General features: G+C 52.8%; 1 protein-coding gene across 7 annotated transcripts in view; it reads right to left on the reverse strand.

Moving 5' to 3' along the window:
* The window catches only part of GRM7 (glutamate metabotropic receptor 7), a 155,772-nt gene that overhangs the window by 42,933 nt on the left and 86,837 nt on the right, over positions 1-26,002 (reverse strand). For 6 of the 7 annotated variants that reach the window (XR_012582311.1, XM_074550284.1, XM_074550283.1 and 3 more), the window contains 5 exons: positions 23,167-23,308; positions 21,684-21,838; positions 11,714-11,854; positions 8,722-8,922; positions 4,714-4,853 (listed from right to left, as the gene is read on the reverse strand). Coding sequence is in view for 6 of the 7 variants with exons in the window: in XM_074550284.1 (XP_074406385.1) it covers positions 4,714-4,853; positions 8,722-8,922; positions 11,714-11,854; positions 21,684-21,838; positions 23,167-23,308 (779 nt within the window). In the remaining variant the exon portion in view is untranslated. Of the gene's footprint in view, positions 1-4,713; positions 4,854-8,721; positions 8,923-11,713; positions 11,855-21,683; positions 21,839-22,986; positions 23,061-23,166; positions 23,309-26,002 lie in introns of those variants that run through there. The other variant, XM_074550285.1, reaches the window with a different exon arrangement.

The following is a 26,002-nucleotide window of genomic DNA, read 5'->3' on the forward strand; positions in this document are numbered from 1 at the left end:
CCCTCAGCCCCTCCCGGGGTCACAGAGCCTGGGCTCAGACAGCCCCAGCCTGGCCAGGGCTGTGCCACAGCTGCACATCCCTCTGCAGGGACTGGGCATGAGCAGCATCAGTGCTGGGAAATGATCCCCACACTGCACTGCACACACCCACCTGGGAGTGGCACTGCCACCTGTGCCACCAGTGACCGAGGTGACACCCACAGGGACAGGAGCAGGCAGCAGGACACACAGAGTGTCCCTAACAGTGCCAAAACCAGAAACTCCATCTACCCTGAAGACATTCTGCTCCAAAGGAAAAACCCAAAACCCAGCAAAAACCCAAGAAAACAAGGAACAGAAATCAATTTGAAGGTGTTATTTTAGACAAATACCATCTGTTGGCAGAATATTCCTGAGCAACAAACAGCACTGGAGAGGTGCTTGGATGCAATTCCAATTCGAATATTTCATCAGAAAAAGGCAGGTACAGCCAGGTCTCTTGCCAGCAGGTTAGACAGTTAATTACTCTCTTCACCAGCTCACTATTCATAACATTTATTTCCAAACTCCCTAACAGAGATGTTTATGGCATGTAAATTGATTAGCCTGAGCCCAAACATATTCAGGAGGTGTTGAAGTGAGCAGGTTTCACATAAATTGCACAGAGGATTACAGAGTTGCTCAATGTGCTTCTGTTTGTGGGGAAAAAAGGCATGCAGGGTGGAATCTCCATCCTGTGTCAGTGTCCCGGACAGGAACAATGATGCTCCTGATTCCAAGCAGGGCTTTATCTCACACTCTGCTCCTCATGGCAAAGAGCAGCTCCCAGCTGCCTGCCCAGGGAGTTATCCAGGGGCAGGGAGTTATCCAGGAGCCCACACCACATCCTGAGGGGTTCAGGAGGAGAGCAGGCCCATGAACAGCTGTGCCCATGGAACCACACTGATCATCATCAATCCCATCCATCTCCCAGCCCCTCCAGCCCATGGGCAGGGTCCCAGCACCCCAGGGATGGGTGACCCCTGCACCCCACTGACCCCAGGAGCAGCTCATGTCCATGGGCAGCAGCCCAGCCAGGTCTCTGCAGCCCCATCACAAGGCCAACACCTGGAAAGAGCAGGTTCAACAATTTCACAGGGAATGTTTCCTTCACCTATTGATTTTGGCAGTTCTGGGATCCTTGCACAGGGAACAGGATGGGAAAACATAATAAACCTGGGAGCTGCTGAGTTAACTGTACCTGCAGGAAGAGAAGCAATATCCCCAAATTTCCCAGGAGAAGCTGTGCTTCCTCTAGGAGCCATCCATTTCCTCCTCCTTCAGGCACACCAGTTCCTCCAGGAGAGATGTGTTTGTGTTTGTGTCAGGCACCTCCAAGCAGGAGAAGCTGCATTTTTGGAGCCAGCAATGGATGGGAGCTGCTCAGGCAGCTCCTCACACACCTCCAGTGTCCCTTGTCCAAACAGCTCACACAGCAAGGACACCTCCCGAGGGGAGATGGGACAGGGAAGGCCTGGAGGAGCTCATTCCTTGTCTGAGAGCCACAGAGAAGCACAAGGAGCTCCCCATGGAAGCAGGACCTGTCCCCTGGCCACGCTGCCTTCAGCCAAGCTCCCATTGCCTGCTGCTGCTGGAACCACACAAGCCTCAGACACAAAGGAAAACCCAGGCTAACAACAAACTGAAACGAGCCACTGGAAAAGCAAACCAGCCCAAACCTAACTCCTCATCCTCTCCAGGGCACACTGGCTCCTCTCCACCAGCAGCACCTCTGCATTTCAAACAGCAAAGCTCCAGCCAGTCCAAGCAGCTCTGGAGAGGCTGGAGCTGCCCTAGGCAGGGAGTGCAGCCTCCCAGAGCCAGGCCTGGCTTAAAGCCCAGCTCTCCTGTGGCCAGGGGATCTCTGTCTCTCCAGCCCAAGTGCACCAGGTGAGTCTCTGCCTCCCACGGGAGCTGTGCTGCAGCAGGGATGGGGCTGGCCAAGCTCTGAGCCTGAATCCAGGGCAGGAGGGTGTCAGCTACAAACACTGCACCCCAAACCTGCCTGCAGCAGTGACAGGGGCTGGCAGAGCTTGGCACAGCCCTCAGCAAGGAGAGGGGTGGCACCTGGCCTTACCTGGCCCCCAATGGTGGGAGCTGGGGGGGCACACCTCAGCATCACAGCCCTGCTGCAGGGAGAGCAGAGCACTGCCATGGCTGTGCATGGAGCCCTGGCCAAGGCCAGTGAAATCAGACATCTGCTCATTTTATCCTTGCATGGACACTGAAACACAGCCAAAGCTGCCACTGAACCGTGCCCTGGGTGCTGGGCACAGCTCTGCTGGGCTGGCTGCTGCCAAGCAGGCAGAGGAAAAGGGGTGATTGCTCTGCCCTCACATCAACTGCTGTGTCCCAGGTTTGCTGCAGTGAAAAGTCATCAAATGATCTGTTATCTGGCCTGAGATACAGACAGCCCCAGGTAATTAATACAGCCAGGTTCAGCAACAATAAGAAAACAGAGCAGATTTGAGGAGACCCCAGGAAGTTGCTAAAGCTCTCCTCAATCTGTCCACCAACACAAGCACGAGAGACGAAACTAAAACACAAGTTACTCTGCAATCTGACATAGGAAAAATCTGCTTCAGCTCTCCAGATTACGCCAGAGAATAAAGTTCCATGAATGGGAAGATGACCTTGTTGAGGGCACCCACAGGAGCCTGCAGAGCAATCCCACGGTGAAACATTTCTGTTCCTTCCTGGAATGAGGATGATGAGGAAGAGGAAACCTTTACTCACCGAGCTGGTGTCCTGCAGCTCCTGCCCCCTGGATGTGCAGGCTCCTTCCTTACCTGTGGGGTGTGCAGAGCTTTCCCCATGCCCAGGGCATGCGGACACCCAGGAGGGACAAAGCCCCAGGGACACAAAGCACCACACAGAGCTGCCCCCTGCAACCTGCACCAAACACCCTGGCTCTCCCCTTGGGTGTTGTATTTGAAAATAAGAACTGGGAAACAGCCCCTGAAGAGTTATTGCCACAATAATTACTGAGGACAAATCACATCCTCTGGTAGCTTTCCCTGGGATGTATTTAATAGAATTTATTTTGGTTATTTCCAGGAATCCTTGGCTTCTCTAGACTCCACAATTGTCCTTATTATTGTAAGAAATAATCCAATAATACAAAAGGGACTGTCTTAGATATATATTTGTGTGGGAAACTGGGACACTTGAGTGATTAGAAGGGAAGCTAGTGAGAGAATCTCAGCTACTGATGTGACCCTGTGGCCATGAGGCTACGAGGGTGAGGAAAGAGATCTTTTTATGGAAACATTTAACACAACAACAGGAATACAAATCAAGCTCCATTAATTTAGCTTTAAATTTTAATGGATCAGGATGTGCAGTTTACATAAAGAAGGACTTGCTTAATAAAATATTAATATTTTTTGCTAAAAGAACTGTAAATTGCAAGTTAATATAGGTTTCCTTATATAGAACATCAAAAGTTGAAAAGCACTGAAAGAGCAAATCAAACACAGAAAATAAAAATGGGCCAAAATTCAAGGAGAGTGAAATATTGTGTGCGGTCAGCCTCCAAGAGTGGGCCCTCAGTGACCCACATGAATTACTTGGTTTAACAAAAACCATGGAAACATTAAAAATAGGAAGTGTGGGGACTTTGGTTCCATGCCAGGGGGTGGCTGTGGGCAGCCCAGGCACAAAGGGCTGGGGCAGCTCCAGTGTCCCCACAGGTCACAGGGCCAGCCCCAAGTGTGACACCGGGTCCAGAGAGAGTCCGGGCTGGGCGCACCCCTGGGGCACCTCTTGGGTCACCTCTTGGGTCACCCTGGGGTCCCCCCTCCTGTGTCACCTCCTGTGTCGCCCCAGTGTGTCCTGGCCACCTCTGGAGGGGTGTCAGGGCTGTGCCGTGTCCCACAGCCCGTCCTGTCCCCCTTGCAGAGGAGATGTGGCAGCAGGGGCGCAGGAGGAGCCCCAGCACACCAAGAGCTCAGGCAAAGTGCCCAAAGCCAAGCAGGGACCCTGCACTCAGCCAGGGCACAGGCCAGGCTCGGGGGATGAGGCTGACACGGTCTCCAGCTCTCCCACCCACCAGCCCTGGGGATTTTCTGGGAAACATCAAAGTGCATTTGAGCATGTGCCAGCTTTCCTTCAGGCATCACCCCACAAAGGGATGCTCACCTCATCCACAGGGTTAAAAACACCACTGGAAAAGTGACTCACTGCAAACACATTTCATTCCAGACTTCCAAAGACAAGGAAAACAAAAAAGCATCTGCAAGTGAAAGCTCAGTGGTTTCAAACTACAACAAACCACAGCTTCATTTCCCAAGCTGGCACCTGGGGACTGCAGCCATGCAGCAGCAATAAAATTTACATGAGCACCTTGTGTCTGTGTCAGTCTGAGGAGCTCTGGCTCTCTGGGTACAGGGGGAGGGTTGGAGGGCAGGGGAGAGGGAGACTCTGCAGAACCCGCAGTGTGGGGCTGTGGGGACATAGCCAAGGTCCCTGCTGGTTATAGAGCCCACAGCAAAGGTCCCTGCTGGTTATAGAGCTCACAGCAAAGGGTCCTGATGGCTATAGAGCCCATAGTCAAGGTCCCTACTGGTTATAGAGCCCAGAGCAAAGGTCCCAGCTGGTTATAGAGCCCATAGCCAAGGTCCCTGCTGGTTATAGAGCCCAGAGCAAAGGTCCCTGCTGGTTACAGAGCCCACAGCAAAGGAGCAGGGGACTCACGTTGAGCTGCAGGTCGTCTGTCCACTGCCCCACCAGGCGGTAGCCGGGCGTGCTGGTGTTGCTGCTGTGGAACTGGAAGATGTCGTAGCGCCCCGGGGCGTCCCCGTTCTTGTTGAACATCACTGGAGTGCCAGCACTGCCTGGGGAAGGAAACCAGACAAAATCCAACCACCCAGCACCAAAGCTTTACCAGTCTTTGAGCTTTCACACTGGAAACACGTCCCAGGCCAAGGCCACCATCCCACAGCCATCCAAAGGGGACACTGCAGGACACTGCCACCACCCAGTTCTGTCCCACAGAGCCACCATCCCTGCTCTGCACTGCTGCCTGTAACAAACACAGCAAGGCCAGGTGAGCCCTGCCTCACCCTGCTCTGCCCAAGGCCACAAATAGCAGGAGGCTTTTCTTCCTGCCTCCCATCTCCCTGTCCTCAGGGAGTTCTCCAGTGAAACCACTCCTGTGAATGCAGCCTCTAAATGCTGCTTTTCCCCTTCAGAAAATGGCCCATCTGCTCCTGAGAGGTTCTGCTGACAGAAGCCAGCCCAAGTCTGGTGAGTCTTGAATGCATCCAGAAATACAAACCATGAGCATCCTCCTCCACAGTGTGTTCCACTGTTATGGGGGTGGGAGAGGACAGAGCAGCCTTGGGAACAGCACTCCAGGTGCACTCCCTCATCCAGGAACAGCACTCCTGGTGCACTCCCTGATCTGAGAAGAGCATTCCTTGTGCACTCCCTTACCTGGGAAGAGCATTCCTCATGCAGTCCCTTCTCCAGGATCTCTGGCACTGCCACAGGAGTGTCCTGGGCAGACCCAGAGCAGGACCCTGAATTAACATTATTTACCATGTAAATGGTAAATAATACCTTTTATGAAATGGTAAATAATACCAGTCACTCCAGTGACAAACACAGGTCAGTGCAGGACAAGAGCCCCAACCCTTCCTGTGCTGGCCAAGCCTGGAGCTGCCCTGACACCTGAGCCCCAGGTGAGTCTCAGCAGGACAAACACCTGCATTTAATCAGCCCAGCCCTGCTGGGAACCCTCCCAGGAGGAGAACCAAAGCGCTGCCTCATTTCCTTACAGCTCCAGCAGCACCTTCCAGGGTGACATTTATTTCCAGACATATTAAAATAGGCTGCGGTGGGGTAGAGTAATATTGTGTCAAGATTGAAGATTATGACAATCCTCCAGCATATCTATATTCAAAGCTTCCTCCTCCTAACTTTTTTTCCCTAAAGCAATGAAAAATCTCTCCTGTTGTAGCACTGAACTTTAAGATTATCGTTTTCTTCATGATTCCCATTCTTCATTGAATTCCGGGGAGTGAAAAAAAGATTCGAAGGAGTGAATTAGCATAGTCTCCATTCCAGCCCTGGTAAATTGTTTCCTGTCTCTCCTACAATCCTCTGAGATCAGATACAAATTCAGTTCAAAGGCTGGTACAGAAAATCTCCCACTGAAATCTCTCCTGGCTGGTTCCTTGTGAGCACCAGGCAGATATTTAATTGTCATTACAGATTCATGCAGCCAGAATACATCAGAGTGGAAACACTCAGAGTCAATCAGCAATGGCTGTAATTCCTTGGCTCCTCAGGAAAGGCAGCAAAGTGCTCAGTGGGATTTGGCTGTTCACCACTCTTAGGGCTGCTTAGGGTGAGTTAGGCTCAGCTTTGTCAGAGCTGACAAGAAAGGGACACCTCAGGTGAGCTCTCAAAATGCAACAGACACATGCAGGAAGGTGCAGGGCTGCTGGTCGGGAGGCAGACAGAGGATGGACCCCACTGTCACAGCCACCCCAAAGCCAGTGCAGGGACAAACCCTCGGGGGACACAGCCAAGCACACACCACAGGCACCCCAAACCCCAGCAAAGGCACTGAAAGGGACCTGGCATGGCCGTGGGGGCAGCAGGGGGGCACAGCACCATGGGCTGGGGGCCTAAAGGGACCCCACAGGCACAGTCCCAGCAGGGCTGGTCCCTGCAGAGACCCCAAAGGCACAGCACCATGGGCTGTGGGCCTAAAGGGACCCCAAAGGCACAGTCCCAGAAGGGCTGGTCCCTGCAGAGACCCCAAAGGCACAGCACCATGGGCTGTGGGCCTGCAGGGACCCCCAAAGGCACAGTCCCAGCAGGGCTGGGAGCTTGCAGGGACCCCACAGGCACAGTCCCAGCTCACCATGGCTCAGAACAGGGCAGGCAGCAGCACACTCTGCTCACAGTGTCTGTGCTGAATGGCACAGGACCATACTCTGCTCACAGTCTGTGCTGAATGGCACAGGAGCACACTCTGCTCACAGTCTGTGCTGGAATAGCTCAGCCCCAGGGGAGGTGGGATCCATGCAGCAGCTGGAGAGGCAAGCACTGCTAATCCCGGGGCAGGCACGAGCGTCCCTCTGCTCCCTTTGAAGCTGCAGTAATTGGGCTCCAGCCAGGGCTCTGCTCTGCAGGGCCAGCCCTCCTTAACCTCTGGGCGAGGCTCTGGAGCCCTCTCTGTGCCACCTGTCTGCAGGGTCTGTCAGTCCTGCTTTGCATCACTGCAGCCATCCAGCCTCAGCTCAGGCTCCTTGCACGAAATAATGAAATTAATTAAAAGTGATGTATGAAAACCTCATGGCAGAGAGGAAACAGGCATTTCAGAAATAACCCTTGATCTTCCAGTCATTAAAACATGTTGTTATTTAACTGGTGTTTGATCATTTAGGATTTATTTTCTTCCTGTTAAGATTTCCCAGGTTCTGCTGAGCCCACTGAGCAGTTCAGAACCTGTGTCAGTCTCCAGGCTGCAGCTCCTTGCTCATGCAGAGCAGTGACAATTTAATTCAGTTCCCAACAAAGGAGCTGCTTCTCCCCACGCAGACACAGGGCACTGACACCTGCGGGAAGCCCTCAAACCCAGACACAACCTGACTGAAGTTGCAGGGCTTCCATCTCTTAATCACTGCAAGGTGAGGAATGAATGATGGAGAGGAGGCCAGGAGTGACACAGGTGTCACCAGCCAGGAGTTTGTACCCAGGGCACATCCATGGCAATTTGGGCACCCGAGGGGCTCCCATGCACAGCACCCTCAGCTTTGCACTGGCAAAAACACAGCTGCACTTCACAACTTCCACAATTTCACTGGCTCAGCACTTGAGGTTTAACATCTTTCATATTTTGGGCCTTTTGTCCTCCAGGCAACCATGATCACAAAATGCACACTGAGCTCCTCACTCACATCCAGCCTCTCCATCACAGCCTGGCTGCATTGATGGCAGCACCTCTGCAAGGAGGGCAAGGACCCCCAAAGCAGGGCCAGCAGGGGGATCCCAGCTCAGGACCAGCAGGGGGGTCCCAGCTCAGGGGCTGAGCAGAGCTGCTCCCCAGCAGGAGGATGGCCAGCTCTGGGGCTGGGGACACGGAGCAGCCGCACAACAGGCCAGGCTGTTCCTGTCACACACAGCAGCACAGAGCTCCCCCTGCCCCACCTTGGCACCCAGGAAAATCCCCTGGAGCACCGGGGAGCAGGATCTGCAGCCAGAGCAACCCCTGCCCAGCCCCAGCCCCATGGAGGGGGGTCAGCAGGGGACAGAGGGGGTCAGGAGGTGACCAAGGGAAGGCAAGAGGTGACAGTGGGTCAGTAGGGGACAGGGGGATGTCAGTAGGTGATGGAGGTGGTCAGTAGGTGACAGGAGTGGTCAGTAGGTGATGGGGAGGGGGTCAGTAGGGGACCGAGGGATATCAGCAGGTGACAGGGCAGTGTCAGTAGGTCACCCGGGGGTGTCAATAGGGGACCGGGGGATATCAGTAGGTGACCAAGGGATGGCAGTAGGTGACAGGAGTGGTCAGTAGGGGACAGTGGGGAGTCAGTAGGTGAGCAAGGACGTCAGTAGGTAACGGGGGGGGGGGGGGGGGGGGGGTCAGTAGGTGACCAAGGGGTGGCAGTAGGGGACCGAGGGATATCAGTAGGTGACAGGGATATCAATAGGTGACAGGGGGGTGTCAGCAGGTTCCGGGCCGTGTCTCACCGTTGAAGTTGACGCTGCGGATGTACTTGAGCAGGCGCTTGCCCCCGGCGTGCTCCATCTCGGGGCACAGCCCGGCGCTGTCGGCGCACAGGTCGCGGTTCATGTGGTGCAGGGCATGGGCCATGGCGTACACGGCGTCGATCACGAACTGCACCTTCCCCTCCTGCTCGTAGTGCGAGTCCTTCCCGATGCGCTCCTGCCCTGCGGGGACACGGCGACACTCAGGGACAGAGGGTCCCTTCAGAGAAGCCACCGACGGGGCCTCGGAGAACTGAGGAATGCGCCGGCAATTAGCGGGTAATTATAACGGGCAATTAACGGCACCTCGGGATGCTCCTGTCACTGTCACCTTTCCCCTGAAACTGTCCCCTGGATCCCTGGCAGTGCCCAAGGCCAGGCTGGACGGGGTTTGGAGCACCTGGGACAGTGGGAGGTGTCCCTGCCATGGCACTGGGTGGGATTTAAGGCCCTTCCAACCCAAACCATTCCAGGATTCCATGATGGTTGAGGCACTCTCTACCAAAACCCCCAGTTTTACATCTCAGCTCCTCTGGAAGCCCTGAAATCCTGCTAACAAGTGAGTTTCCAGCTGGTGAGGTTCCAGGCAGGATCCTTTTCATTATTCACTCCTCTCATTGATTACAGAACTTATCAGGATTTCAAGCCCTGACAAGGAAAATGCTTTTAAGTGGTTTCAGCTCTGTAACCAAATGAGCAATGCAGCAGGAAGGGATGCCAGGGGAGGGGATCTGGCATTGAAATGCTGCACACAACCAGCACTGATAAACCACAGCAAGTTCCAGAAGCACGGCTGGGCACACACACAGCAGGGGGAAAACCTGCAGCAGTGGAGAGATCTGGGAGAGGAACCCAAGCAAAACACACCTGGAAAAACCCAGAGCAATGTAACGGTGTCCAAACATGAAAACAGTACAGGTTTTTAAATCTCAGTAGAATTTCCAAGAACAAGGATGCTTCCCTGTGCTGGAACAGCCACTCAGCTGGGTATTAAACATCAGCTGTGCACAGTAACTCCCCAGATGTGGAGCCAAATGTAACTGCTCACCCCAAACATATCTGAATTTACAGCTGGGAGTGTGCTGTCCTTCACCAAAACACAGCCTGAGGTACCTCCTAAAGAGATTCCACTGCAATTAGAAATTGAACCCTCATCTGAAGCAGCAAAGAACCTGCAGAGTAAATGTTATGGTTATGAAATGTTATGGACCAAATATTGTTCAGACTTCAAAAAAACCAGCAAATATCCAGATCAATAGGCCTGGCTGAAGAGTGTTCCCTCCAGTTTGTGTCACCCTGTTGCAGTGAGCAGCAAATCAGGCCCAGAGTCCATTTGCAGGCAGGAATAAACCAAACGTGATGGGCACAATTTTAATTCCAGCTTCAACATTGCTGTGGGGAATATTTCCCCCTCGGAGGCTGAGCTGAAGAAGTCAGGCAGAAGGTTTTACCCCAGGCTCCAGGAGCAGCTCCTGTGTGATGGGAGTACAGAAATTCAATTATTAATTACTCTGCAGGAGAAGGAAGCTCCCAGAAGGCACCGAGTTGCTCCAGATGGAAGCAGCAGGAGCAGCGCTGTGGGTGCCTCTGGGGAAGGGGCACGAGAGACCCCCCAGCCCCTGTCTGGGCATCCTGGGGTCCATGGAGGGAGGGCTGGAGAACCAGCCTAAAACATGGGGGCAGCCACGAGCCCCTCTGTGCTGCCAGAGCAAAACCATGGGAAGTAAAAACAAACCCCAGCACCATTTCTGATCATTGAGAACTGCACCATTTCTGATCTTCTTTGAAAACTGCACCATTTCTGCTCCTCATTGAGAACTGCACCAGTTCTGATCTTTGAGAACTGCACCATTTCTGCTCCCCTTTGAGAAGAAGGTTCTTTTCTGTTGGTTTTTAACCCGGGGATGTGCAGGAGCCCCACAGCAGCATGGTTGTGTGCCAGTGGAACAGCTGGGACTCGAGCACAGCGTGATTTCAGAACACACTTCTGTCCCACGGGTTTGCAGTGAGTACCTTGGGATGCCAGGAGAAGATGGAACACAAAGGCAGTGTGTTGACACGAGCATTTTTTGCCTCCAAAGGATGTATTTGAAGGGGATGAGAAGCAGTTTAACCCCCCTTCCCACTCGAGGCTGGAGTGCTCCTCATCCTGATTCCTGAGAGACGGAGCAGGGGCCGGCTTCAGGCACATCCTCACAGCAGAACAGCTGCAACAAAGGCAGGGAAACAGCTCCAAAGCAGAGTGCTGAGAACAGAGAGAAGAATCCCACTTGTTCCATCTCTTTCAGATGCCAGCAGTGAGATGCAGGTTTGAGAGCTGCTGGTCTCCCTCCTTCATCTCGAGACGTGCCTGTTCCCAGCGCCTCTCCTTCAGCTGATCCCCCTGCTCTCATTGTTATCACCACACAACAGAGGGGACGTGTTAGGAGGAATAAATAGTATCTCTAGGACGATTTTTATGGCATATAATTCACACAGGCAGACATCAAAATCCCACTCCATCGGCGCTCGCGTGAGATGAGTTCAGAGCCTGCTTCAGCTCCTGAAGAATTAAACACATCTTCAAAGGGTCTGGCACAATGGTGCTGCTGAGAGCCTGGTGATAGTCATCATTAACAAGAGATTTAATTTAAAGATTGTGCAGCGCTCACGGTATCAAGCAGGCAGCTCTTACTTGCACAAGGTGCAATTCGGCAGCTGGCAGAAACATCTCAGGGTTCGTTCGTGCACCCCAGCAGCATCACAGGGCCCTGCTGGGGACAGGGACAGCCCAGCCTGCACAGACACACAGGGCTCTGCAGACACCCTCCCTGGTGCTCCGTGCCAGCACACCCTGCTCACACTTCCTAAATTGTTCCATCCTCCACCTAAAACAAACAAACAAACCAACCCCTCCAGCCACCCCTCACTCAAACCAAAGCCCTGCTGGTGCCCCGTTCCCAGGGCAGGAGGAGGGGATGGGTTCATTCCTTACCTGTGCATTTCCTGTCCGACTCCTCCTTCTTGGAGCCAGTGATGGTCAGCTTGCAGTTGAAGTTCTCCTCCCAGTACTCTGCAAACCACACGTTCCTCCTGTTGTTCTCCAGGGTGCGAGAGGTGAAGTAGGTGTCAAAGCCTGCAGGGGGAGAGGGCAGGGCTGGGGCATGGCTGCTGTGCCCTGGGAGCCTGGCACACACACTGGGGCATGGTAGCTGTGTCTGGCACAGACCCTGGAGCCTGGCTGCTCTGGGGAGATGCAGCCTGGCACTGACCCTGCTCCTGGCCCCCCTTTCCCTGCTCCTGGCACCTCAACCCTGCTGGTTCCCTGCAGTGCCCTCCCAGGGCCAGCTGTCCCTCTGGAGCTCTGTGCCAGCCCCACCAGGGCACATCTCACATCTCACCTGTGCTGGGCTCACCTGCCTGTGGCTGCAGTGGGCAGAGCAGAGCTGTGCCTGCTCCCCAGGGCACCGCAGCACAACAGGAGCTTCTCCTTTACTAAGGGAGTTGTGGAGGAGTTCAAATACCCAAATCTGAAACAGGATGAGGCAGAGCAGGAGTGGGGAGGATGAGAATGCTGGCTGTGCCCAAAGGAGCTCTGGGATGAATGATCTGCCATCCTACAGGTGCAGTCCCACTGGGGAGGGCATCTCACAGGATGTTTGGGCACTGCAGCTGCTCTGGCACTGCAGAGGAGGGGGCAAGGATGGGAGCAATGAGCTCTCACAGCCCCAGCCCCACCCAGGGCTCTGCAGCGAGGAAGGGCTGCAGGTGCACCTCCAATGGACAGGGGAACCTCCCTGGCCCTGCAGCCAAGGGTTTCCCTGCTGGGGATGGAGAGCCACAGGGGCTGGCACAGCACAGGATGGAGCTGAGGCTCAGGAAACCCATCTGGCACGGGGAACGAGCACGGCAGCCCTTCCAGCAGGGTAAAAATAGCACAAAGGCAGCTGTTTGCAAACTGGAGAGGAGATGGGAACGGGGTCAATGCCTGTTCTCCCTGTGCCACTGACCCAGCTCCAGGCTGGGCTCTGCCAGGGCTGAGGCTGCTGCTCTGCACACTGCCCAGCCCCAGGGACAGCCCAGGCACCCAAAGAGCAGCCAGGAACAAACAGCAGCCCTGAGCCCTCCCAGAGACAGGCTGGAAGCTCACTCACATCCCGCCTGCAGCCACCATGCTGTTTGTTAAACCCAAGGCAGGAGAGAGCAGGAGGGTGCCAAGGCCAGAGCACAGCCCCAGCCTGAAGCAGCCCCTGGGAAAGGTGAGGAAAGCACAAACTGGGCTGGGAGAACCCTCAGGGCTGGGCTGCAGCTCTGTGAGTACCTGGGGGCACTCTGAGCTCCACACCACTGCCCAGCCCTTCAGGGGGGACCGCAGCTTGGGGTGAAACCTTCTCACAATTAAATGGACCAAAGTGCAGGAAAACAGACCCTGGGGTGGCAGAGACCCCAACCCTCCCTGCTCTGCTTGTCCTGAGGCAGAGACCTCACCTGGGCCTGCCACAGATTGGGTAAATAATGGGTTAAAACTCCCGGGACACCTGCTGGAGCTAACTGATAACAAATGAGTCATTTAGGAACATTTCTGTGCCAGCACTGTTTCTCTGCCCAAACCTTTCTGTGATTCTGTGATTACCATTTATAGGATTAAATTCCCCAAGGAAAACATTCTCATGGATATGTCAGAATCCAGATTTTAGGGACACACAACCAAAACTTCTTCCTGCAAACCTGTGTATTTTGGTTTTGCTCCTGATTAAAAGAGCATTTCAAAGGGGATATCCAGTCCTGAGATGTACAATGTCCATATGGCAGGGAAAGAGCAGCAATAAACCCTCCCCACGTGCCAAACTCACTGACCTCTGGGGAAAGTGCTCTATAACTTAATAATGCAAAATCAATGAGTCCTGATAAAACTGTAATAGAATTCCATATGAATTACTCTGAACCTTTACAGATTTAATAACAAATAATAACATTCCCATTGATTGCTTTAATGATCCCTCTGCATTCACAGGCGGGAATATGGATCCCTATTAAAAAGGGAACATTTTTTACCATTCTCTCCTATTGACTGGGACAAGTGTGGGGGGGGGGTGACAGTGGGAGGGTTCAGGGCTGGACAAAGCCCTGGACAAAGCCCTGGGCACTCCTGGACAAAGCCCTGGACAAAGCCCTGGGCACTCCTGGACAAAGCCCTGTGCAGCCCCTCTCCTGCAGTGCATTCCATTCCTGGGAATGCTGCTCCTGGAGCCAAGGTCCTGGAGAACCCCCAGACCCTGCCCTCCTTCCCAGCCTGGGAGCAGGAATTTGGGGTGGTTTGGGCAGGAAGGAGCCTAAATCCCACCCTAAATCCCAGCCAGGCCACCCTGCCATGGCAGGGACACCTTCCCCTGCCCAGGCTGCTCCAGCCCTGCCCTGGGACACTGCCAGGGGTGATTTCAGCAGCCAGGACTGTCCCCACACGTCCCACAGGGCTGGTCCTGCAGGTCCACCTGTGCCAGTGGGAATCTCAAATGCTTCTCTCATTTCAGAGCCTTGTTTGGAACGAGCCTGACCCAAAAACGCTCAGGTGAACAAGGCAAACGTTCTAACCACACACCTGGGGCTGTGCTTCACCTTTCTGACCTGAAACACACAGGGAGCTCACCCACACAGAGCTGAGCCTGCTGGGCTCAGGGGCTCTGGGGTTCCACGACCCAACAAAACCCACTGAATGCTGAAATGCAAGAGCAGGAATCATCACTTCTCAGCCCTGCTCGTGACCAGGCACTGCACTGCTGTGACAAGATTTAGTGATTCCCCAACGCTCCCCATATTTCATACTTTAGCAAATCACTTTTTCAGCAAATACCTCTAAGAGATATAAATAGTTCCTTTATGAGATTTTCCAAATTACAATGAATCTCTTATTACTTCAAATCACTGTGATTTGATTAAATCATTATTTTTACACATAGAAAGATGATACTACCTAAAGGGTTCATTTATTTTCCCCCACGGGATAAGTACGTACATGGACCACATTGTGATGAGACAGAGGGGAAAAAGGGGGAGCTGGAGGGGGGACAGGGACAGGATCCCAAAGCCTGGGAGGAGCTGGGGACATCCAGGTGAGGGACAGGGACAGGATCCCAAAGCCTGAGTCCAGGTCAGGGACAGCACCAGCAGGGATGCTCAGCAGAGCCAGGAAATAAACCCTGCTCGGCCACTGCACCAGCACAAACCACAAACCATCCCCTCCACGTGTCACAAGGGGCGTCAGGGCCTCAGGGCTTATTTAATAAGGAAAATCATTAAGCCTAATTAAACCACAAAATTATTGACCCGGTGCATTTGCCATGTGCCTCAAGTGCTCTCATTGGCAGCCCAGGTGAGAGCAAATCCAACATATTGACCCAATTTCACTGGAGCAGGGATGGGATCACTTTGTGATATTTTTACTCCTCTATTTAGTCCCAAGGATGTCCACACTACTGACAGCCAGTTATTTACCCACACAGTAAATCATCACCTGCTATAATTATTGATGCCAAATGAGCTGAAAGCAGCTACTCAAACACTTTTCCAATTTCCCTAGCATTTAACCCAAAGCAGTGTCATTTACTGGCATTACATCTGGGATAAAAGCATTAGGTGGGGAATGACAGCATCAATTTTAGGACAGCAAGTCTCTCTGCAGATTTTCTGCTGCTGCCCAGCCACACACTGTGAGGTGTGACAGTCTACAGATATTATTTTAACCTTCTTGCTCAGTAAAAAGGCCATAAAAGAAATGATTTCATTAACTTCCATCACGCCATGAAAGTGCTTTGCAGCTGTTTTCTTTTTCAATAATTGCAGATTGTAACTGTGCAAAGGGGTATTTCAGGTGGTGCCGCATCTGACTTTTATATCCATGACATAAATCAGGTACAGAGGGAGTTCCACTCAGGGCAGACCTGGGATTTTGGGCTGTTCTGATGGGGAAATAGAGAGATAGATAGAGAGATAGATAGAGAGAGAGATTAGATAGATGGATAGACAGATTACAGAGAGATACAGAGAGATACAGAGAGATACAGAGAGATACAGAGAGATACAGAGAGATACAGAGAGATACAGAGAGATATGTAGGTAGACAGATCGATAAATAGATAGATGATAGATGGATAGGTAAATTAGAGAGACAGACAGACAGATTTTGGCTGTGCCCTCATTCCCACAGTACAACAGGACCCAGCTGAGGTGAGATCTCAGCCAGTGCTGGCTGGGCAGCCCTGGCAGGGAAAGGCTCACACACCAGGCTGTTATTGCTCCTTATTCTGCATCCCACAGCCCTCAGGCACCTCTCACTCCCTGTGTACTCCCGTGTGCACAACACCAGCAGCACAAGTCCTGGGTTTGTCTCTCCATTTCCATTCCCAGGCAGCTCTAGCAACACCTCCTGGAGCAGAACCCTGCCAGGAATTCTTCCTTTCCAGCTGCCCTCTTGCTGGAAATGGGCAATTTGTTTTGCCAGGACCTTTATCTGTGAAAAACCCCTTTTCCTCACAGCTGAAGATGAGCTGAAAGCTGTTGAGCAAATAACAGAGCAGCTGTGGCTGCCCTGGACCCCTGGCAGTGCCCAAGGCCAGGCTGCATATCAGCTTGGGACAGTGGGAGGTGTCCCTGCCCTGGCAGGGTGGCCCTGGGTGGGATTTGGGGTCCCTCCCAACCCACTGGATGTTCCTTCCCACCGGTTTCCCAAGCTCCAGCTCCTCAGTCTTTCAGCAGCAGCTGCTCCACAGATGGCCTGTTCCATTTTAATAATGCAGAGCAGCAAAAGCTGAGATGCAGGAGGTCAAAATGCAGAACATGAGAGTGCTTTTCCCCCTGCTCAGCAGCCACTGACAAAACGCTTGAGCCTCTCCTTAAAAGCAGCTAAACTGCAGTCACTCACTGCATAATTTAAATCAGGGTGAAAATACAGAGATCCCTCTCTGCTGGGATGCAGAGATTGCAGCAGCTCCTGGGGATGCTCAACAGGTTAAAATTGCAATACAGAATTACGATAAAATGCAAATGCAAGGGGCTGCTCTGCCCAGCCTGGCTGCACTGAACCTCCAGAGTTACACTCATAATAAAGAGTTATAATAAAATGGGAAGGGACCCTAAATCCCACCCAGTGCCACCCCAGCCATGGCAGGGACCCCTCCCACTGTCCCAGGAGCTCCAACCCCAGTGTCCAGCCTGGCCTTGGGCACTGCCAGGGATCCAGGGGCAGCCACAGCTGTGCCAGGGCTGCCCACCCTGCCAGGAACAATTCCTCATTCCCAAAATCCCATCTGAACCTCCCCTCCTCATTCCCTTGTCCAGTCCCCCCTGTTCCTGTAGAAAATCCCTCCCCAGCCCTCCTGCAAGCCCCTTCAGGTCAGGATCTCCAAGATCTCCCCAGAGCTTTCTCTCCCCACTGAGCAACCTCAACTCACTGAAAACTGAACCAAACCCCTCAAGTTGCAAGATAATTTGTATTCCCCTCTCTTCACACCAACACATTAACCAAATACATTATTTCCATAATGAGGAGATGAACATCTGTGTGGCTTCCCAAAATTTCAAGTGGCAATACTCGAGACAAGTATTCCCTCTTTGGGACTGACACATCAGCATTTCAAATGACTGCCACAACTAAAAATATCATTGAAATTCCAGGGAGGTCAAAGACAGTTCAGGTGTGGTTTGGATTTCAGAATTTTAGGTAAGCAAACTAACTGGATCCCATGAAATGAAATCACTGCAGTGTTGGACTGAATCATTTGTGCTTGGGTGAGTGAGGTGCTCAGTGCAAGCTTTGCAAGGGTGGCAAAGACAAACCTCAGAGGCAGGGCTGTGTCCCTGAAAGCTGCTGTGCCAGAGCCCAAAGCTCTGCATAAGGCCCCCATGGCAGCAGAGCAGCCCCAGCTCTGGCGGCTTCACCTCCTCCTGGCTTTGGGGCAATAAACCTGCCCAAAGCCCCCAAAAACCAACTCATCCCATTGGATCTGGAATGTTCTCCTTTGGAAATTCACGCTCTGGGAAGCAGTAACTAAACAGAGAAGCAGGAAACCAAAGGTGGAAAGGAGGATGAGAAGGATTTCTGCTCCAAATCTGGGCTCCATCCTCTGTGACCCAGTGAGGGGACTGAGGGCTCCTGGCACAGGGGGGCACTGGGGGCACCCAGAGGAAGGAACTGGAGAAAAAATCAGCACTGACAGCTCAAGGAGGTGGCACTGGGGGCAGAGGAAGGAAACTGGAGAGGGAATGAGCACTGAAAGCTCAGGGAGATGGCACTGGGGGCACCCAGAGGAAGGAACTGGAGAAAAAATCAGCACTGAGAGCTCAGGGAGCCTGGGGAGGTGGCACAGGAAGGAAACTGGAGAGGGCACCAGCACTGAGAGCCCAGGGAGGTGGCACTGTGGCACCAGCCCAGTGTCACCCCTGCCCAGCCACAGAGGAGCTGGGGCTGTTCCTATGCCATGCCGGTGCCAGGGGCACTGGGGCACCACACCACGGGCCCTAATTAGGCCTCATCATTATTCACAGCAATTCCAGCATCCTCCCCAGCACAGCCCCTGCAGCCACATCCTTCCAGCCCAGCTCCTCTCCCAGCACACGGCTCACGCCCCAGGGACACAAAGAGCTGCAGAACAACAGGGAGCTGGAAAAGAGCCTGCACCAGGCTGTAAACAAACAGAAGGAACGCAAAGGGAAGTTTTTACAAGTATTATTATGCAATAAACTCTGGCCTCCTGCTCCCATGAGGAGAGGCAGGAAGGGCTGAGAGCAGCACATCATTCCCAGGGAATATTCCAAGGAAAAATGAACCCTGAGCTCCTTCCTCTGGCACTCAGGGCTGTGAGAGTAAAACACTTCAGAGCCATAAACAAGGAGAGAATTTCATTCTCAGTTTTGCTTAAGTCACCACTCTTTCATTGCTTTTTCCAAGTTCATACCGCCCAAATAAAAAAGGAGCAAAGCAGCTCTTGGTGGAAATGAAAACACAATGGGATTCAAATCTCTTTGGAAGACAAACAACTGAGAATTCCTGGGACAGTTTTGTTGGTTTGCAGTTTTGAATTTTTAAATATACAGGCTCATCCCTGTGCTGGATCTGAGCTATCCCTCAGCCTGCTTGCCCAGAGCTTCCCAAACTCCAGCCCCATCCCCAGGCTCTGGAATGAACCATTAATGTGAAATCCATCTGAATCCCAGTGCTCAGTTACAGCAGTTCTGAGCTCAGACAGCAAAGACTGCTTTTCTCCACATCAGCAAAGCTTTTGCCAGACTTTGTAAATAATTCAGCTCAGATCTCTGTCCTACCCTCTTATCCAGCTGCTCCCCTCCCTGGGGCTGCAGTCCATGCAGCCAGAGCACACTCACTGCTGAGGGAGGGCAGGGGAAAACAGGAGAGGAACCCAGAGCTCTGCAGGGCCCAGTGCAGCCCTGCTGGCACTGCCCAGCCCCACAAACACCTGCCCAGCCTCTCAAAATCCCTGCTCAGCCCCACAAAACCCCTGCCCAGCAAAGGGCAGGGACCAGAGAGGGGAGGAGGTGAGCACATCCCTCCCAGATGAGCTTAAAACAACTTCTGGGACTCAGGGTGAGGCTGGGGAATCTGTTGTCGCCTTATCCCAGGTGTTCCATGGTTTCACAAAGGTTCCATACCTTCCTGGTGTTTCTCATGGGCAGACTGTTTCTCAGAGCTCTGACTGTTTCTCCTTCACACAGCACCCAACTGACTCCAGTTCCCTTCTCAACACCACCCCACTCTTTTATAGCATCTTCTTCTCACTGGGTACAGCTGTGGCCTGTTAAAGTCAGGCCTGTCCCTAATCTTTGATAACTGCCCCAGCTGCAGCTCCTCAGGGGTGAGATTACTCTCTACACTATCTTTATTTTCTTATATTCTGTCCCCCTACAGGAATCTCCTCTGGGGTCAGGAGGACCCAGCTCAGAGCACCAAGGAGCAGGGCACAGCATCAGAGAATCATCCTGCTGCCACAGCTGCTCTATGAACAATCAAACAAACAAATAAATATACAAATAAATGCAATCTCCTCTTTCTCCTCTGAAAGCCTCTCAAGCCTCTCCAGTTCCCTGTACCTGGCTGGGCAGGCTCTGGAGCGGTTCCCCACCTGATTCCTCTTTCATGTGCACTCCTCTGGCTCTCTGTCTACTGCAATTATGCAAATAAAATGCAACTTCATCCTTTCAGCATAATTACATCAAACACAATCAGGCTATATTAAGACTGACTTAAGATGAATGAATTCAGTTCATCTAATGATTTTCTAAATCCCCCCCGTGGGACCGTGGCAAAGGAAATTCTGTCCCAAGAGTGACATCAAGTACCAAGACAAATAACTGTGGATCTGGGGCCTGATCCTACAAATACCAAACACTTGGGGCCCCTCTGGAGTGACAGGCTGGGACATCCCAGTGGCAGGAAAGCAGGAGCACCAGCTGGAACCTGCGTGCAGAGCTGTAAAAGCACAGCACACCTGCACGTCACACCTGGATTTTGGATTGAACTCACTGCTGGGGGTGGGGAACAATTTAAAAAATGCATTTTTTTCTGTGCAGTGAGTGTTTGAGTTTATGAGCTGTGTGAGGTCCCGTGGCCAAATGAAACTCAAAGGCCAGAAAGGGAACCAGAACAGCCTCCAGCAGTGCTGGGATGAGCTCTGAGCCCCCCAGGCCCTGGCAGCAGGAGCAGATGGCACATGCAGATGGCACTGGGGACAGCTGGATGGGCTGGGGAGGGCAGGAGCAGCCTGAGCCCCTGCATGGGCAGGAGCAGCCTGAGCCCCCTGCTCTGCCCAGGGACCCCTCAGTGTGCCCAGCACAGCTCCCACTCTCACAGGGACCCCTCACCCTGCCCAGCCCTTCTGGAACACGCAGACCCCAAGCTGTGTCTGTCCTGAAGGACACCTCAGGCACACACATTTGTAGGCAAAATGCACTTTAGGCACCACAGCAATCCCCAGCCCACGTGCAAAATGCACCCAGGCACTTCCCCACCGAACCAGGAGATATCTGCAGGCTCCATAAATGTTTTTGCAGGCTCCACAATATTTTTGCAGGTACACCAAATACACAGATATTCATACCTCCAATTTAACTGACTTTGTACACCTGAACTCTCCCACTCTGCCATCCTCACTCACTGCCTCCAAAACCCCCTCGTGCTTCCCATCAGGGGTTTAATGCGTAACATAAAAGGAAAATATTTTAAAACAAACAAACGTGGGAAGTTTTTGTTTCTGTGTACTGTTGACAGAATTTTGGGTTCTGTGTCAGAAACCCTCAGGGATGAATACAGACAGTGGGAAAAGCTTATTAAAATATCCTGCTTTTCAGAAACAAACCACTTCATTGTCTGTCAACTTTCTGTATTTACGGAGAAATAACATCCAAGAGTGCCTCGGGGGGCTAAAAATGTAAAAGAATGAAGCAGATGATCTACCTGAGAGGAATAACTGATGAGCAAGGAGAGCAGGCGCAGGAAAAATGCAAATGTTTGGTTTTCCAGGGAGTGGAGGCACCAGAACCCATTTTAATGTGGGCAGTGTGTTGGAGGACTGGGCCAGCAGAGCAGTTGGGTTTCTCAGTGCCTCCCCTGGAAATAACTTTTCTTCCAGAGAACACAGACCCTGACCAACCTCACCTAGAGGAAGCCATGTGGATGCTGAAGCATCTTTAGCACAACAGGATTAACAAACTGAGGTGAGATCAGACTACAAACACTGGGGAGCACAAAGGGAAGCTGAGAAAGAAAGGGGTTCAGCAAAACCAGCTTCCCAAAATTCACTATACACACACATCTGTACAGATGTGGCTATTTCTGAAGCACACAGCAATATCGATAAACATAGTGCTTGACCTGAAATAAAAGTTAAGCTGAGTTTAAACAGAAAGCACTGATGGAAGAATGAAGTTTTAGTTGTTCAGTAGGAAAGGTCTCTTACCCTCGATGGTGGCTCTCTTGGGCAGGATGGTGATGGCTCCCTCGGCCACGTCCTCCTGCTGCAGCAGCGGGCTCACCTTGGAGCCCCAGGTGTCGGAGCCCACCCACAGGAAATGGCCCACCTGGTCTGCCCTCTTGGCTGCTGCCAGGATCTGCCTGCGGAGAGAGCGGGGTTGGCACCGGGGGCACTGACATAGGGGATGCTACAGGGAATGGGGTGGCACTGACAGGGGATGCTCCAGGGAACGGGGCATTGGCATTGGGGTGGCACTGACATAGGGGATGCTACAGGGAATGGGGGGTTGGCATCAAGGGCACTGCCATGGGGCTCCAAGGAACGGGGTCCCACTGGCACAGGGGTGGTACTAGCACAGGGGCTGCTCCAGGGAATGGGGTGGCACTGGCACAGAGGATGCTACAGGGAATGGGCGTTGGCATCGGGGTGGCACTGACATAGGGGATGCTCCAGGGAATGGGGTGGCACTGGCACAGGGGCAGTACTGGCACGGGGGTGACACTGGCACAGGGGGTGGCACTGGCACAGGGGCTGCCCCCCTTGGCCTCAGGGGTCTCCTCCAGCCTGACTGGGCTGTGATGAGGAGGAGCAGCACATTCCTGACCCCAGCAGAGCTCAGGGCTTTGGGACACTCGGTATCACCAGGGCTCTGATCCCAGGGAAGGATGGGACTGGGTGATCTCCAAAGGTCCTTCCCAACCCAAACCGTCCCATGATCCATTCTCTTTAAAATCACCCAAGATCCCACAACTGAATTATTGATTCTACTAAAACTTAGAGTTTCCCCATTGACTTTACTGAAACTTTTCCCAGAATTCTTTTTGTCTCATTTTGTGGGACCAGGCCTCTCAGCAACTGATAATTCCACCACAATTTTAAGCCAATTTCAAATTCTGGACCCAGAATACGCAAGCGAATAATGAAATAGAAAACATTCTTTGTGTTATTTTATGAGCCCATTCCATGTGGTTTAACCTTGAGCATCCAAGTCACTTTATCACTATTAACTTTCATTTGCCATAAACCAGACTGAATTAATGAATTACACCAAGTAGAACGAGCCTGCAGAGGGGGGCGTGGTTGCAATTCCTCTGAGAGGAAACGTCAGCTCTGCCACCCAACAGGAGCTTGGAAAAGCTCCAGGAAAAGCTCCCAGGTCCTGGTTCCCATTTTGGGCACCCATGAGCCAGAAGCAGCAGTGCCTGGTTCTCTCCCCATTCCCAGCTCCCCATATCCCAGTGGCTCCCAGCACAGACCATTCCCTGGCCCAGGGAAGGTCAAGGCTCACCTGATGTCCTCGTCTTGGCGAAGATGACGATGGCCCTGGCGTTGGGTGTTTCCCCCCATTTCCAGCTCCCCATATCCCACATGGCAGCAGTGCCTGGTGCTCCCCCCATTCCCAGCTCCCCAGATCCAATGTGATTCCCAGCACAGACCATTCCCTGGCCCAGGAAGGGTCCAGGCTCACCTGATGTCCTCGTCGTGGGCGAAGATGACGATGGCCCTGGCGTTGGGCGTCTCCAGCAGCTGCCGGATGATGCGGTCGAAGTCGATGCTCTTGTCCTTGCGCTCCTGGGGGATCTTCAGGGACTGGGCAATGCAGAGCCCACCTGTGCCAGGGCAGAGCACAAAGGGACCCTCAGGGGGGGACAGGGAACTGTCACAGAGCCCAGCAGTGGGGAAGGCACAGCCCAAAGGGAGCCTGGGAGGGAGGAGCTCCCCCAGGGATCACTGCCCTTCCAGCACCCAGGGTCAGATCCAGAGGGATCCGCGCAATTCCTGCGCTGACAGCACTGCCTGCAGGGCTGGGGGGTCAGGGGTTACACAGACTGTGCCCAACCCACTGCAGAACAGCAAAACAAGCAAAGAAATGGGCAGTGGAAGGATGAAAAGGAATTAAAACAGCAGACAACAGCAAGCTGAACGAGCCTGAACTGATGAATAAACCCCAAAACAACGGGCTGAGAGGCAGAAGGTGCTGACAGTACTGGGCAGGTTTATCTCAGTGAAGGGCTGAGATTCTTTTTCATTTTGCACCTTGAGGGCTACTGGGGGAAAATGCTTCCACTGCAATCACTTACATGGAATGGGAACTGCCAAAGCTGAGATACTGGCAAAGCCCACACTGTGCAGGAAAATCTCTATTCCTTCAAGGGCCCACCCCCAAACAGATGGACAGACACAAACAGTGAAACCTCAAAGTCTGTGAGACAGACTTCTCATAAACACCCAGAGAACACAGCAAAGAGCATCAGCACAGCCACGGGTACCCTCAGCCAGACCAAAAATGCCCACTTTTAGCACAGTTCCTGTACTACTGCTGTCTAGTCTGTTTAAAAAAAAGTTAAAAACTTAAAAATCCCATTCCCCACCTCCACTGACATTCTGGTTGTTGCTGGCAGATGAAAACGCAACTTTTGCCTTAATTACTTTGTTTCTCAGCAGTAATCACTTTCATCTTTTACAGCATCTTTGATACCAACCTGCTCACCACAGTGCACAGAGCGTTAATTAATAACGTACCAGAGCTCTTAATAAAAACCAGCAGTGGAGATGAGTTAATTAAAAGGCAGCAGGACAAGGGGGAGATTCACAGATAGGCTTCAGAACCCAGCTTTAAAAGTCCTGTAATTGAAGCACTGGAGAAGGAGTTGGAGGGTGAAGGACCCAGAGGAGGAGGAGGAGGCTCAAGCCCCAGAGCATCCTCCTCATCCCAGGGCAAAGCAGACCCAGAGAGAAGCAGGGAAAAGCAAACTGCTGCCTGGAAATGTGAAACCCAGCTCCTGTGCCATCCCTGAACCCCTCACAAGGCAGGCCAGCCTTGTTTTCCCTGGTTTGTGAGAGAGAAGCTGAGCTGCAGCTGCCTGAAGGCAAAGGAGCTCTGCTGGGCCAGCTGCTCCAAAGGCTCACTGGAACAAAACCATTGTTCCATGGGGAGGAGGGAAACAGTGAGCAGGAAAGGCTGGAAGAGAATAAAGGAGAATAAAAACCCCCAAGTTTTTCTCTGACTCACATAAAACATTTTGTTTTGCAATTATCACAACCTGGACTTTGTGCAACCTTTCTTTTCCCCTTTAAAAGCAAACACCACTGAGCTTTAAAAATAAACTCCATTTTAAATGGAGACTGAAAGTCTCAGTGCCAGCGAGTTCAGAACCTGACCAGTTTTACATGCTCTGCTTTCCCCAGTGAGAATGAGACAGAATGAACCCAAGGGCACGTGCAGTGCTGTCCAGCTCTCCCAAATTGTCCCACTTGGCAGGGATCACACAGTTTGAGCTTTCCCAAAAGGGGCAGATGCCATGGGGCCCTGCTGGCCTTGGCACCAGCCCTGCTTAGGGGAATTTGGGATAAATGGCAGGAGGAATAGGGATAAATGGCAAACACCAGTGTGCCCTGTGTCACCCCTTGGCAAGCAGGGTGCCCCGGGGAATTGGGTGCCTGCTGTCCAAAAGGCACAGGGGAGTAAGTTCAGCTTCCACATCCTCATCCCACATTCCAGCACAACAGGAAACATGTGCACAGTTATTGAGAGTGTCAGCTTAATTCACAGCACTTCCAAGGGAAAAACCTCCGAGGGAATTAGGTGGGAAAAACATGAAAGCTGCAAATTCAGGATCCTGTCACAGGATCCCTGCAGTGATTCATTACCCCTGGTGGCCCGGAGAAGTGACAAATGCTCCAGGCTGCACAAAGTGCCTGGCAAGGGAGGAGAGCTGGGAGCCAGAGACACCCCAGGAGCGAGCTGGGGCTGCTCTGACACATCCAGAGCAGCTGGGCTGCCCCTGGGGGTGTGCCAGGACAGGGCTGGGAGCAGCCTGGGGCAGCGGGAGCTGTCCCACCATGGCAGGAAGTGTGGGACAAGAAGATCCTTAAGGTGCCTCCCAACCAAACCATTATGAATGGGATTTGTGGGTCCCACACCATGAACCCACCAACATTCAGGCTGCTGGGATGAAGGGTCCATCCACCCCAGACAGTCAGGGCCCACCTACCCAGAGTGGGCCACCCACCCATCCCTGCCCAGAGTGAGATCCATGGCCTGAGCCCTCTGGGGATGCCAGTGCTGTGTCAGAGCCTGGCACAGAGATCAGGGGACAACCAGAGGCACCCAGGACCCAAACCAGCAGGGAGCACAGGGGCTGTGGACACAGCAGAGCCTGAGCTGTGCCCTGAGCCCTGCCCTGGCTGCCCCTGCCATCCCTGAGCCCGGCCCTGGCTGCTCCTATCACCAGCCAGGGGTCTGTGCACAAATCCCAAACAGGACAGGACTGCTGGAACTGCCTTGAGCTGTTGGATTTTCC

This window comes from Zonotrichia albicollis, chromosome 12 (assembly GCF_047830755.1).
Source record: "Zonotrichia albicollis isolate bZonAlb1 chromosome 12, bZonAlb1.hap1, whole genome shotgun sequence".
NCBI classification, from domain to species: Eukaryota; Metazoa; Chordata; class Aves; order Passeriformes; family Passerellidae; genus Zonotrichia; species Zonotrichia albicollis.